General features: G+C 35.6%; 1 protein-coding gene across 2 annotated transcripts in view; it reads left to right on the forward strand.

Annotated features, from left to right (window-relative positions):
- Positions 1 to 2,277, forward strand: part of hspa12a (heat shock protein 12A) — a 39,629-nt gene extending 37,352 nt beyond the window's left edge. For both annotated transcript variants that reach the window (XM_067367265.1, XM_067367266.1), the window contains one exon: positions 1,550 to 2,277. In XM_067367265.1, the coding sequence (XP_067223366.1) occupies positions 1,550 to 2,181 (632 nt within the window). In that variant the 3' untranslated portion in view covers positions 2,182 to 2,277. The remainder of the gene's footprint in view (positions 1 to 1,549) is intronic.
- The last annotated feature ends 12,002 nt before the right edge of the window (positions 2,278 to 14,279 follow it).

A 14,279-nucleotide genomic window follows, 5' to 3' on the forward strand; every position in this document is an offset into this window, starting at 1 on the left:
TTATATAATGAGAATATACAACATGAATGCATTTTCCAAACCGTGTTTTTTGTCTTATCCTGAATCATTATGGTACACTTATAATATGTGTTTATATTCGGACTATTTCAGACCGGACTGGTAGGACCCGGCGCAGAGTGTCACAGTAACTGCGTGACTCGCCATAGACATACACAGAGAAAAGTAGCTCCGGCTAGAATGTTCCTCCGCAAGACGCGTGCAGTTCTGTTTATTAACCGCTAGAGGGCCAAAAATCGCGGACAGCAGCTTTAATTAAAGAATTTCATTAATAGGGATTGGACCGCTCATTGATTTATATCAGATGAAATGGCAGCAATACTTACTGTATTTCCCAGAAAAAGTCACACCTCACTATGTCACGTTGGGTCAAAACTGAACTGTTGAGAGAAAAAAACAAAAAACAGATATGTTGCATCTGTGTACAAGTCACAATTTATTATTACATTCAGAAATAAAGTAAAATATCAGTAAATAAAATTAAACTTTTACAAACATTATAAACGCTATAAACATCATTCCACGGCAAATATTTTGAATTCAATAGTACTCTGCATAGAACAGGAATGAAAAATATATTAAACAAATATAAATTATGTTAAACATCATTTATTATAAATGGCAAGCCTAAACTAATTTTATTCTTTTAAATTTAAGTACAAATAAATGACCAAAAATAATTTTCAATATTTTTAGTTTTAGTTAACATAAATAACATCCCTGTACATAATATCATAACATAACATAAATATGTACTGCACTGAATTCCATATGAATTATGTTATGCTATGTTATGTTGGAATGAAATCAAAAGGCCAATTCACTGTACCAACAACCGACACCATCCAAAGACAACAGACATTTTGACTAAAGGCTAGAATACGCTTGTGTGTTTCCTCAGTTGCCGTCTGCTGGCATTGGTCGGCGCTTGTTTTTGCTGATTGAACATGTTGTATTGCACATGTACTGTAATCTGGTGATTGTTCATGTTGGTTGGCATCATTCGGTGCAGTGTGAATTGGCCTGTAGTCTGTGCCTATAATACACTATATATAATTTTTTCTGCCCAATATCTGCAGATTGACTGTGATATTCAGCAGCTAGTGTCAACGACTCCTGACTGCAAATCAGGGTAAAAATCTGGGCAAAAGTTGTGTAGTGTATTCCAGCCTTTAGTAGAATCTGTAAAGCTGTATAAACTAATGAGTCGCTGGGAAGCACAATTAGGGCAAGCGTTGGCCCAGTCAGAGGAGTCTCGACCATCTGCCCAAAATACACACACAGAACTGGGTCAAAACTCAGTCCCACTGGCTCTCATGTTGGTTGAGCACAGCTGAGATCTGTTCAAACAAAAACTACAAGCAGAAACACCACTGCCAATGAAGTGCAATTTTGATGAAAGCCCGAGGAATGCGTAACATGCTTTGGTGGAATTCCCATATGATAAATTTTGTAGTAAATCTTATAATGACATTTTTATCAAAGTCCTGTTTCTCTTCCTCTTCCTGCTTTCATTCTATATTTTCTTCAGCGGAGTTATTCGAAAGGCCGGAGGTGACCGACATCAAGTTCCTTTTCCTGGTGGGTGGATTCGCAGAGTCTCCGCTGCTGCAGCAGGCGGTTCAGAAAATGCTTCAGGGCCGCAGCCGAATTATTATTCCGCATGATGTGGGGTTGACCATCCTCAAGGGTGCGGTGTTGTTCGGCCTGGATCCCAGCGTCATAAAGGTGCGGCGCTCTCCGCTCACTTACGGCGTTGGCGTCCTTAACCGTTTTGTAGAAGGGAAGCACCCGCCCGAGAAGATGCTTGTGAAGGACGGTACACGCTGGTGCACCGACGTTTTCGATACGTTCATCTCTGCCGATCAGTCAGTGGCGCTGGGTGAAACGGTAAAACGCAGCTACACGCCGGCGAAGCCGTCACAGCAGGTGATCGTAATCCACGTATACTGCTCAGAAAAAGAGTCGGTCAGTTTCATCTCGGACCCAGGTGTGAGGAAGTGCGGTACGCTGAAGCTGGATGTGAGCGGTACTGAGAGTCCAGCGACACGAAGAGAGATCCAGACGCTCATGCAGTTCGGAGACACTGAGATAAGAGCCATGGCTATCGACGTGGCAACCTCTCGCAGTGTCAAAGCTAGCATCGATTTCCTTAGTCAGTAAAAGAAGATGAGAAATGAGTAAACGACACTGCAGAAACTCAGTGTTTTAGTCATTTTTTTCAGTAAAATATCCCGACGTACTTAAAACAAGAAACTAGGGCTGTCAAATGATTAATCGCGATTAATCGCATACAAAATAAAAGTTTGAGTTTGCATAATATATGTGGGTGTACTGTGTGTAATTATTATGTATATATAAATACACACAAATTAATGTATATATTTAAGAGAAATATGTTATTTATGTACAAAATATTTTTATTTATATATAATATAAATTATATAAAAATATAAATAAATACATATACTTATAAATATTTCTCAAATATATACATGAATGTGTTTGTATTTATATATACATAATAATTACACACAGTACACTCACATATATTAGGCAAACTCAAACTTTTATTTTGTATGCGATTAATCGCGATTAATCGTTTGACAGCCCTAAAAGAAACATTTGTTTGGTGCAGTATGACATCAGAACCCGGAAGACTAATTCGCCGCTGGTTCCTCGAGATTTTCCTATGGGGTTTATAATGGGGATTTTTTAATTATGTGTAAAATAAAGCCTATGAAAAAGATAACTTGACTATACTTTGATGTTTTGTTCTACAACGTAAATTACACACACCCATAGCGAAAACGCGAGTTTTGAAGCTGTTATGTTCATTTTTGAAAACGTACGTTTTTAATAAGTAACTAGATGAGACAGCTTGGGGTGTGAGTGTGTGCAGTTTAAGTTGTAGAACACAGTGTCAAAGTATCATCAAGTTACGTTCACAACAGGCTTTATTTTACTCATAAATTTAAAAACCCTATTATAAAACCCCATAGGAAAATCTTGAAAGAACCATGCCAAATTAGACGGGTTCTGACATCACACCTGCACCACTCTGTCAGATTTTTTTTCAGAAAGAAATGAATACTTAATACTTACTTGCATAAGTTGATCAGAAGTAACAGAAAAGACATTTATAATGTTACTAAAGATAAAAAAAAAAAAAATGTTACTAAAGATTAAGCAGAACTGTTTTCAAGAAATGTTAATTGAGCACCAAATCAGCATATTAGAATGTTTTCTGAAGGATCATGTGACACTAAAGACTGGAGTAACTATTAAGAAACATGATTATTTAAAAATTATTAAATTGTGGGAATATCAGTTTACAGTTTTTTACTGTAAATTATCCATTGATTTTGTCTATTTTCCTTCTAAAAATTGTTTTTACAGTTTTTACCTGTATATAATACGGGAACTTACTGTTAAACTATTTACAACAGCGTTTTTACAATATTTTACCGTTAAAATCACATTCATTTTTCACAGTGTAATATATATATATATATATATATATATATATATATATATATATATATATATATATATATAATGAAATATCTCATGCTGTTTTGCTTCTCAAGTAAATATTTCTTGTTTAAAGGATGTTTAGATATTTTGACTGGAAAATGACAAAATACTGATAGAAAATATTTTTGCAGTGTAGAAGGATAGAGAAAAGAAAGAGAAAACTAAAAAGAGAGATGAAGCGAGAAATGAAGTTTGTAGGTTTGGAGTCTCAAATAATACATCCATGTTTGCCGACCTTCCATGTGACATTTGCTTGAATAACTGTGCCATTCATGTTATTTTATTTGGTTATTTTAGTTTCCAGATACACAACTGGACTTAACTTAAGAAAGAAATTAATCTCTCATATTTGGCCAAAGTTGAGTTCATTTTGCTCATTTTTACCATTACTCACTTCACCTAGACTCAGTCCGTTATTCTCTGTATGCTTCTATTATAGTCTATTTGTATAGTCTGGCTATGGCTATTTTCTGATGCAAACTCTGCATGGATAGAGCCAAAATACAGCTTCGTACTGCTAGTAGTGCAATTTGGAATAGCACCTTGTATTAACTTAGAAAGTCAAGTTCAGGTTAAGGCAGTTACATCAGTCTTTTTTACACATCATGGCAGAAATATAACATCGTACTCTTACGAAATGTACTGCTTTGCTCTGAAACTGAAACCAGTTCATTCATTTAGGTTATAATGAGGAGGTAAAGCAGATGGTTTTGGCTGCTGGACTGACTGGTGACCAATTTGTTAGTCTGAAACAGAAACTCAATATGTACCGTTCAGAACCACTGATCAGACCTGAGCTACACATCACAAAGGTGCTGCGCCCGTGACACAATTACTGTCGTTTTTTTACACTAGTGCTACGTGGCAAAACGCAACAAAAATCTCAGCTTTTTTTGTTTTTATTGTTCTTACATGTCATTATCTTGACTTTTTGTGTTACTTTTTTTGCATGTCAAGGCATTTTAGGAGTTCTGAACACTTACATTGACTCTGAAGTTGAGGGCGCCATTTCGTTTGTCCCAAAATTCAGCATATCTTTTCATATTGTTGGTCAGTATGTCACTCTAAGCGGAATGAGAAAGCATAAATCCTAGAATGTGAATTTTAATCATCATTTGAAGTGGCAGTGACAGAGAAGCCGCTAGCTGCATTTACATCATGATTTGAAAGGATAGCCATCGCTATATGCTAGTTGCCTTTAATCCTGCTCTTATAGAAAGAGAAGCCACTGATTTTTTTTTTTCTTCAGTTTTTATTTTGTACTTTTATTTAGGAGATTATTTTGGAGAATATGTGACAAATGAAAATGTTTATTTCTGTATATACAGTATTTAAAGATATTGTACAGATTTTTAGCATTGTTTTAGCATTAGCGGCTTTATGAGCAGTGTGTGTATGCAGGCCTTAAGAGCACACATTCTTTCTTCCACTTTCACCAGCCTTCACATGGATACTAAACTCGAATATTACCCTAAACTAAACCCAAACATAACCACAAAAACTGAAACTACATTCCCAGAACCAGAACCTCAACCTAAACTCCTATTTAGACCAAAATAATCACACTTACACTTTATCTTAACCCCATACAAACCTCTAATTCCTAACTTGTAGTTCCCATTTCCCAATCTTAGATGTGGTTGTGTGAATTGCCTTTGTTGCTTTATTTTTAGTATCACAAGACTTGAAAGCCTTTGACCTTAACAAATTTACTCGCAGTTATCATTTGAAATAAGACATGTAACGTGGTGTATTTTGGTTTGGGGAAATGAGGTGACTGAGAGTTTATGGTGTGTATGTGGTCAAATCTTCTGTAGATGACACAACAAATCACAGGCAATAGTCGTGCTTTTGGTTTGGAAGATACTGAGAAAACGCTAAAAAATGAAAGCAATAAAGTTATTGCGATGTGACGTTCCACATACTTGCTCCATCATGCTATTCTGCCAGTGTGAAGTCCGTGTGTCAAAGCTTCAGCAGCAAAACTGTAATGTTGCTATGAAAATGTATTAATCAACATTTTATATCATTTGAGGTGATGATAGCTGAACATTTTTATCATTTTATCACATGTCCTTTGAAAGTCAGCAAGTGGATCGATGTAACATTTATTTTTGGCGTTCATGGAAAAATATACGTCAGCCAATTGCTTTTCAATGGATTTGCATTGCAATGTAAGACGAGAAGCGCCAAATCGCTCTTGCACAGGGCAAAGGTGATCAAATTTGTGATAATAGCACAGATCCTGGATCAAAAACATGATGGATTAAAAGTATTCCTCAAATCATACCGAGAATCTGCTAGTGTGACTGCAGATTATGAATAAAATATCATCAAACAATGTAATATCATTGCATTGAAAATGGAAAAAATAGCAAGCTACACACAGGATAAAACGCTAAAGCTTCTCTAAATGTAATCTGGATTTGCTGCTCATGTGATTGTTAATTGCAAATAATTGCATATGCTCTGCACGATTCGCATGAGTGACCAAAAATGACAAATATTTTTTTTGGTTAGGTTCATTTAAATATTCTATTTTAAACTAAATAGATCTCTGGATAATAAAACCATGCTACCACACATCACTCTCTCATCATTGGCTGTACAAGGCAGTAAAAGGGATGTCATCACACGTGATATATGTTAATAAAGAAATACACCAAACAAGCGTGCAGATTTATGGAGTAAGCACACCTTTTTTTGCTCTGAGAGTATTATATAGGGTGAAAGTTAAAAAATAAAATCTTGTTCCCCTGGTTTAGTAGTGTTGCTTTTGTTCTTGTTTTGCACCATACTGGTTCATAGGCAGCTTTGCTATTTTTTTATTTTATTTTTTTATTAATAACACAATGTATAGCCTCTTTATGAAATGTAGTTATTGCTATGATATGCTTGTAAAATCACATAAAAAGCACTATCATCTTGTTCTTTTGTTTTTCAGTTTCATTTTGATCACTGTCTGAAGTATTAAAATGCTTATCGCTGTTGGGGTGACGTTTGCTAATAATTCACTGTGAATTTGATTTTGAATGGTTTTTCAACATTACTTTATTTAAGTGGGTTTGGACCAGGTCATAGGGCATGAAAAACAAAGGAATTTCACTGTTTGCTGGATTCTGTGCTTTGAAAGTCACCTTGTCATTCACTTTGATCCAAGACGGCTGCTCATCCCTAGAGCTGATGCAGACTTTCACTCACAAACTATACCTACAGTAATGGGTTGTTTTTAATTATTGGATAAAGTGTCACTGCTCTTGCCATATGCACATCAAAAAAAAAGATTTGCAGCTGTATTCCAATCAATGCCAAGTACTAACAGCCAAAATGTCACCCAATAAAAAGTATGTGTATTTCAAAAAGTGGCTGAGTTGTGTTCATTGTGTATGAAATGAGTGACCTTGTGCTAAAATATTCTTCTCTTTAAATCTGAGAGAGGCTAATTCTTCAGTGTGATTCTTACTTAAGAGTAAAAAAAATGTTATATTATTATTTCATGAACCTTGTATTTAATTTTTCTTAGTTAAAAATAAAGCCTAAAATCTGCCAGACACTATAAAGGCATAGTGAATGCATAAATTCCATTTATAAATGGAAGAAAACACTCATTATAGTGGTTACAGGAATGGAAATCCCACTTGTAAATCATCTGCGCAATAATGGGGCTTCCATATTGGCATTTTATGCATAATTTCAACCCAATTTCATAAGAAAATGTAACAATTTTTCAAGATGGCAATATCATGTTGATGTACCATGAGATTTGTACGTAAATGTATGTAAATGATTTATCCATGCACTTCATTATTTAAATTCTTGTCCCCTCATAATCAAAATAACTTCCCTTCCCTCTGATTACGTGTTTAATGGCGCAAGGGCGGGACAACCTGTCGCTCACATGAGATCACAGCAATAGCAAACCACAAACATACGATCAATTTCCCATCCCATGAAATCAAGTCCCACCCTTGAAGCCACTTCCTTTGGATATGTCACAATATGGGAAGAAAAGACTATTGCCAATTCCATTTCATGCTGACTTTAGTGTCCACCCCTAAACCTGCCATCAGCAGGGTGTGAGCAAAGCATCCGAATGAGTAAAAAATTTTGTTACTAATTCACAAAATGTAAAATAGTTACAAATAGAGTACCATTAGAGTGTGGTTATAATTTAAGCTTACGCAGAACAAATTCATGACACCATTTTTTCTAGATATGAATTTTTATGTAAGCGAAAAATATAATTTTGAAAAGTGTTTACTCGGATTTCTCCATAGGGGTTATACTGCACTTTTCCTGGGTGTGTTATTAATATGGCTGTCCAGTGAACTATAAAAGGAATTTAAATGAACCTTAAAAAATGTGGTTTAGTGAGCTTGTTTGACCTCTGACACACTTTACTTCCCCTATTCCCTGTTCAAAGCAATTTCTAAATGGTAAAAAGAAAAACAGAATTATAAATTATAGATTTTTGCTAACCTCCTGAATCATCTACAGGTGGATTTATAGTCTCAGACCTTGACTTAACAGATGTCCTCCAGAAGGAATTCATCATGGCAGCGTTACATCAGTCATGTACATCCACTGTTCCTATTTGAAAAGAGTCATTTAATTGCAAAGCTTTATTTGCCATCAGTAAATTCTACCATTCTATACACAAATAAAAGCAATATTCTCACAGACTTTAATTTAGTTCATTGACACATCAACTTAAAGTACATAATGGCACCAGATTTTAAGAGTTTAGAAGCCATTATTAATTTTCTATGGATCCTTCAAGAGTATATGCTTTTGTTTATAGAGGGAAAAGAGTCCTTTTTTGGTTTGTTTTCACAGAGTAAATTTTAGGTCCTTCAGCAATGAGCTATAATATATGAGACATTGAACTGTAACCTGTTCCATTCAGGAAGGTTTTTATACTCAGAAGTGGCCACTTAACTCCTGTGTCCTGCAAAGAATGACTGATTCAGTTCGAAAGAGAAATGACACTGTTTTCTTGTTCCAGCAAGAACATATAATTGCTGGATTATCTGAAATCAAGGACAACTTGGTCCTCTATAGACTGGGTTGACTGATATTTGAGTGTACACCTTTTGAACAATTAAAACTCTTAAAGATCTCAGGGACTTAAAACACACTTGAGCCTCTCGGTATATGACATTGGCTGGCTTTGTGACAACAATATGGCGACACAAAAATCCAAAAAGACGGTATTAAGAGACACATTTAAAGAGAAAAGCCATATTTGTCCATAGAACGATCATAATCTGTGGTACAAAAGAGCAGTTGTCAGTGTGAAGAGTGACAGGTCTGCTGTGACTTACACACTTATTGTACAATTAATTTGATTAAGCAAAATATTAAATAACAGAAAAAAATCAATATATCCACCAGCATGGTCTAGGCTCCTTTGGCCAACTCTGGCCTGAGAGAAAAACAAATATATACCCCTCACACACCAAATACAATGTGCATTTATGAATTGAATTAAACTCTGGCCTACCTTTAAGTAATTACTCGGCATCTGTATTTATTAAAAGTCATTTCTGCATAGACGTAATTCATAGCATTCGACAAATAAAACATGATGATATGAGAGGCTAATTCATATTTGACTATTAAGGAAAGGAGAATTTTTAGAGAGTCAACACTGCCCCCTAGTGTCTTTTATATGTGTAGACGCGTGACTCGCCAGTACTTCGGCATGATTATAATTTTTTTATATATATATATATATATATATATATATATATATATATATATATATATATATATATATATATATATATATATATATATATATATATATATTAGCTATAATAATATAATATAAATAATTATTTATAATTATAAAGTCATTATAAATGTAAAAATATATATATATATATATATTTATAATATAATATATTTTTTAATATTAAAACAAAAATGCTATAGCGTTAACTGATATTTCAGGAGTATACAGAACAAAAGAACCTGGTGTGTGAGGCAGTTTAATATCATTCACTGTCCATTTGTAGGTCCTTTTTCCTGGGCTGAAAGTACTTTACTTGCCACTTAAACATCATCCTCACTAGTCCCCGCCCATACGCGGCAGGTAAGTATTAATAAAAGGATTTTATTATGAAAACCCAGCAATTATAGTTAGACTCAAGCACCCTCGTCCAGAATCCCACCCCATCTGAATATGAGTCTAAACGCAAAGCACTTCTGATTCAATTTGTACAAGCGGTAGGGGTGTATGTGTTATTTTAACAGAGGAGGGAGTGGAGGACCACTCAACTTCAAACAGGACAGGGTCTCGCTGTGTGAGAGAGAGAGAGAGAGAGAGAGAGAGAGAGAGAGAGAGAGAGAGAGAGAGAGAGAGAGAGAGATTTAGGAAGCTTACCAAAGAGGTGAGATCATCTGAACGGCACATCAGTCAGAATTAGGCTGGTTGCTAGGGTGATAGTGAGAGGGTACTGTATCTCTCTGAAAATGCTCCTTCAGAGGTACCGCCCACATATGGCTCTGTCACCAACAGAATCATGATCTGCAAAAGTGGCCGCTTGACACATTTTCAGCATTCTCAAGCACATGTTCCTCCCCTTATCAGGTAATCCTGTAATTATTTTATTGTCTGATTTTTTGTTTATTTAACAGAAACACCCACAACTAACCGATAAAAGGGCCTTGAAAACTGAGATGAGGGCTGAAATGATTTAACAGGGCATATCAGAGGTCAAGCTACACATCATTAAAATATATATAGGCCTATATGTCTAGTGGTGAGCACACTGTCAGAACTGAGCTGGATATCATGTTCATTATATCATGATATGGTATTATTCAGCAGGGCACATTAAAGTGATTTTTTTTTTTAAAAAAGACAGAAAAGACTTTTATGTTTTTATAAAAGATTTCTGTTTCAAATAAATTCTGTTCTTTTGAACTTTCTATTCATCAAATAATCCTGAAAATAAGTGTCACGACTTCCACAACAATATTAAGCATCACAGTTCTCAATAATTAGAAATGCAATAAATCAGCATATTAGAAAGATTTCTTAAAGGGAAGTCAGTGGCTACTGTCAACTGTCTGGTTCCTCAAAATATCTTATTTTGTGTTTGACAGAAGAAAGAAACTCATACAACAACAGGGTGAGTATCAACTTAAAGGTGGGGTATGTATTTTTCAAAAACACTGTTTGGATGTCAGCATTAGGGTGCATAGGACGGTCGTATAGACAGAACGAGCACTCTGAGATCAGGGGCGTAAATTTCATCGGACAGTAGGGGGGGACAATAAACATAAAATTTCTCAAGAGCAATTTTTGAAGGGGACACAAATAATACAGCCACAATTTTACTTATAAAGGATATATGTAACGTAATGTTACACAGAAGAAAACCTTACAACTATTATTAGTGTAGCATGTAGACTGCCATTATGCTCAATGTTCTCTTTGGTTCAATAAAAAAAAAACGTACTAAATTGACCAAAATATTCAAAATCATTTATTTATTGGAATATTTTTGAAGTTTTTTACAACCAAGTCACCAAAATACGATGAATATACTTTGAGCAAAACCCAACACACAGTAAATCTTCTAGCCTTATTACAGTTCACATATTCTTATCACACGGTTAATTGTTGTTGGTGTGGGTTGACATAGTATCCAACAAACTATTGTAAACAAGCTACCAAACACTAGGTAACATTATAATTGCTAAAATAGCTCACGGAGAAAAAAAAAATCATGTTATCATCTTGCTTTTTTTGTTATGAATAATTACTCAGCGTCGTCATCATTAAAGCAAAAATAACCACTCCATCCGATGTTTTTGAATAAAATAGCCTTAACAGCCGACTTACTAGAGCTCCCCTCAACTACCGTCTGTCTTCTCTCCCGCCGGCGCCGCCGGATTTCTACACGCACGAGTGTGACGTGCGCGGTGGACCAAACCACTGTGAGGCAAGGGAGGGGTGACTCAAAATGTTTCTAAACTTAAAACGCCTGTTTGCGTTTGTATTGCTTTAATTCTTACACAATTATTTTAAAAATATATCATTTATTTACAATACTTAGAGTGGTATTTAATTATATTTTTTGGGGGGGACAGCACTCAGATAACGGGGGTCATGTCCCCCCCGTCCCCCCCGCGATTTACGCCCCTGCCTGAGATTTGAAAAAAAGAAAGAAAGAAAAAAACGCAGAAAGAGAGATGATGAGACACAATACAAAACAGCTCAGAAGAATATCACTGGAATGAAGGTTTATGACTGGGCAAGCACTTTAGGACCCACATTAATATTAGGAAAAGCTTTCCAGCAGGGGAAACCTGAAAACAGACGCAGAGGCTGCTTTGATTCCGCTTCACATGTGAGTAACACTGGGTTTGAGTGTCATTGGATGTCTGGAGCTGCTGTGTTGTTGGCGACTAACAACGAACACTTGTTTGTATTTACTCTTGTGTACTGTATGTTCATTTTTTGTGCTTCCTTGTGGTTCATTCATCATCTGTGCTTTATTTTTCATGAAGCATTTTGTTGCGCATCAGCTGTGATAAACAGACATCCACTCTTGCATTGCATGTGTAACAGTGGCCAGATAGTGAGAGTTTTGCAGTTAAAGGTGCCATCAAGATGTAATATAAGTCTAAGGTGTCCCCTGAATATGTCTGTGAAGTTTCAGCTCAAAATACCCCATAGATTTTTTTTTATTAATTTTTTTAACTGCCTATTTTGGGGCATAATTAGAAATGCGCCGATTCAGGCTGCGGCCCCTTTAATTGCTTGCGCTCTCCACCCCCTCCCGAGCTCTCGACTCTATCATTGCATAAACAAAGTTTACACAGCTAATATAACCCTCAAAATGGATCTTTACAAAGTGTTCATCATACATGCTGCATGCATGCGTCGGGTCATGTGAGTATGGTATTTATTTGGATGTTTACATTTGATTCTGAATTAATTTGAGGCTGTGATCCGTGGCTAAAGCTAACATTACACACTGTTGGAGAGATTTATAAAGAATGAAGTTGTGTTTATGAATTATACAAACTGCAAGTGTTTACTAATGAAAATAACGACGACTCTTGTCTTTGTGAATACAGTAAGAAACGATGGTAACTTTAACCACATTTAACAGCACATTAGCAACATGCTAACGAAACATTTAGAAAGACAATTTACAAATATCACTAAAAATATCATGTTATCATGGATCATGTCAGTTATTATTGGTCCATTTGCCATTTTTTGCTATTGTTCTTGCTTGCTTACCTAGTCTGTTGATTCAGCTGTGCACATCCAGACGTTAATACTGGCTGCCCTTGTGTAATGCCTTGATCATGAGCTGGCATATGCAAATATTGGGGTCATACATATTAATGATCCCGACTGTTACGTAACAGTCAGTGTTATGTTGAGATTCGCCTGTTCTTCAGAGGTCTTTTAAACAAATGAGATTTATATAAGAAGGAGGAAACAATGGAGTTTGAGACTCACTGTATGTCATTTCCATGTACTGAACTCTTGTTATTCAACTATGCCAAGATAAATTCAATTTTTTATTCTAGGGCACCTTTAAACAACTGCACACTGACGACCACTAGAGAATGCAGTGTTTGGTGTCATTGTTAGTGCACTCGCTTTACATGCCAGCAGCGATCAGGCCGGGGTTCAGGACTGACTCGGAGCAGGGTGGTTAGGATGGGAGAGTGAGTTTTGGAGGCGGAGCAATGAAGAGAGGGGTGGGTTTGTTTGGGTTGATTTCAAATATCAACAGTCCAACAGCGTTGTTGAAAAAATACATACCCTACCTTTAAGGATCACGTGTGACACTGAAGACTGGAGTAACAATGCTGTAATAATATTTCACAATATACTGTTTAGTATGGTACTGTATTTTTGAATAAATATATACAGTCTCAGTAAGTGAAACTTTCAAAATCTCTAAACTTTTAAATGGTAGTGTATGAATAAAGGCCTACTTTAAATATACAGTGGCCCCAATAAGTATTTGGACACTTAAGTCACATTTAAAATTAATGAATTTCAATGCAGATATAAAATACATGTATATATATACAGTAACTTCAAAGTCATTAAATTTGTTGAGGTAATTTCAGTGGATATATCACGTATATCAATAAACCTTCACTAGAAAGTGTCAGGTTTTTTTTTTGTTGTTGTACACTTTAGTTTTAAATCAATAATGCAATTTGTTTTGATAAGTAATATATTTTCACATTTCAAATGTAAAACCAATAATAGACATTTTTGTGAAATGTTCTACTTGTAAAGCGTGCTTGTTTGCTTTAAAATAAATACTCCTTCTTTTGATATTTCAGATTTGAATGCAGTGATATGCAGCATAGCCTTACGCTTTTTTTCCGCTTTTGACCACAGACTGTTATGTTTTACTAAGAAACTGTGGCAAAGCCTGGACAAATCGGCCAGAAGCTTGTTTTCAAACTTTCAATTCTGCTTTCCATCATGGGAGCAGTGAAACATAGATGCTGTCATCTGGATATTTCTTCTGATAAGCCACTGTAATTACTGGAATCAGAGATCTGTGTTATCATTAGCTTTGTGCGCAATGAAGAAATAAGAAAAGATGAGGAGAAAGAGTGACAGAGAGAGAGAGATGAGTGTGTATTTGAGGGCATTGAACCCCTCCTCTTCACTTGCCACGGTTTAATTCAGATTCTAACACCATAATGCAGTTTTACTGGGAGCT

This window comes from Chanodichthys erythropterus, chromosome 18, assembly GCF_024489055.1.
Source record: "Chanodichthys erythropterus isolate Z2021 chromosome 18, ASM2448905v1, whole genome shotgun sequence".
In the NCBI taxonomy this organism is placed as follows: domain Eukaryota; kingdom Metazoa; phylum Chordata; class Actinopteri; order Cypriniformes; family Xenocyprididae; genus Chanodichthys; species Chanodichthys erythropterus.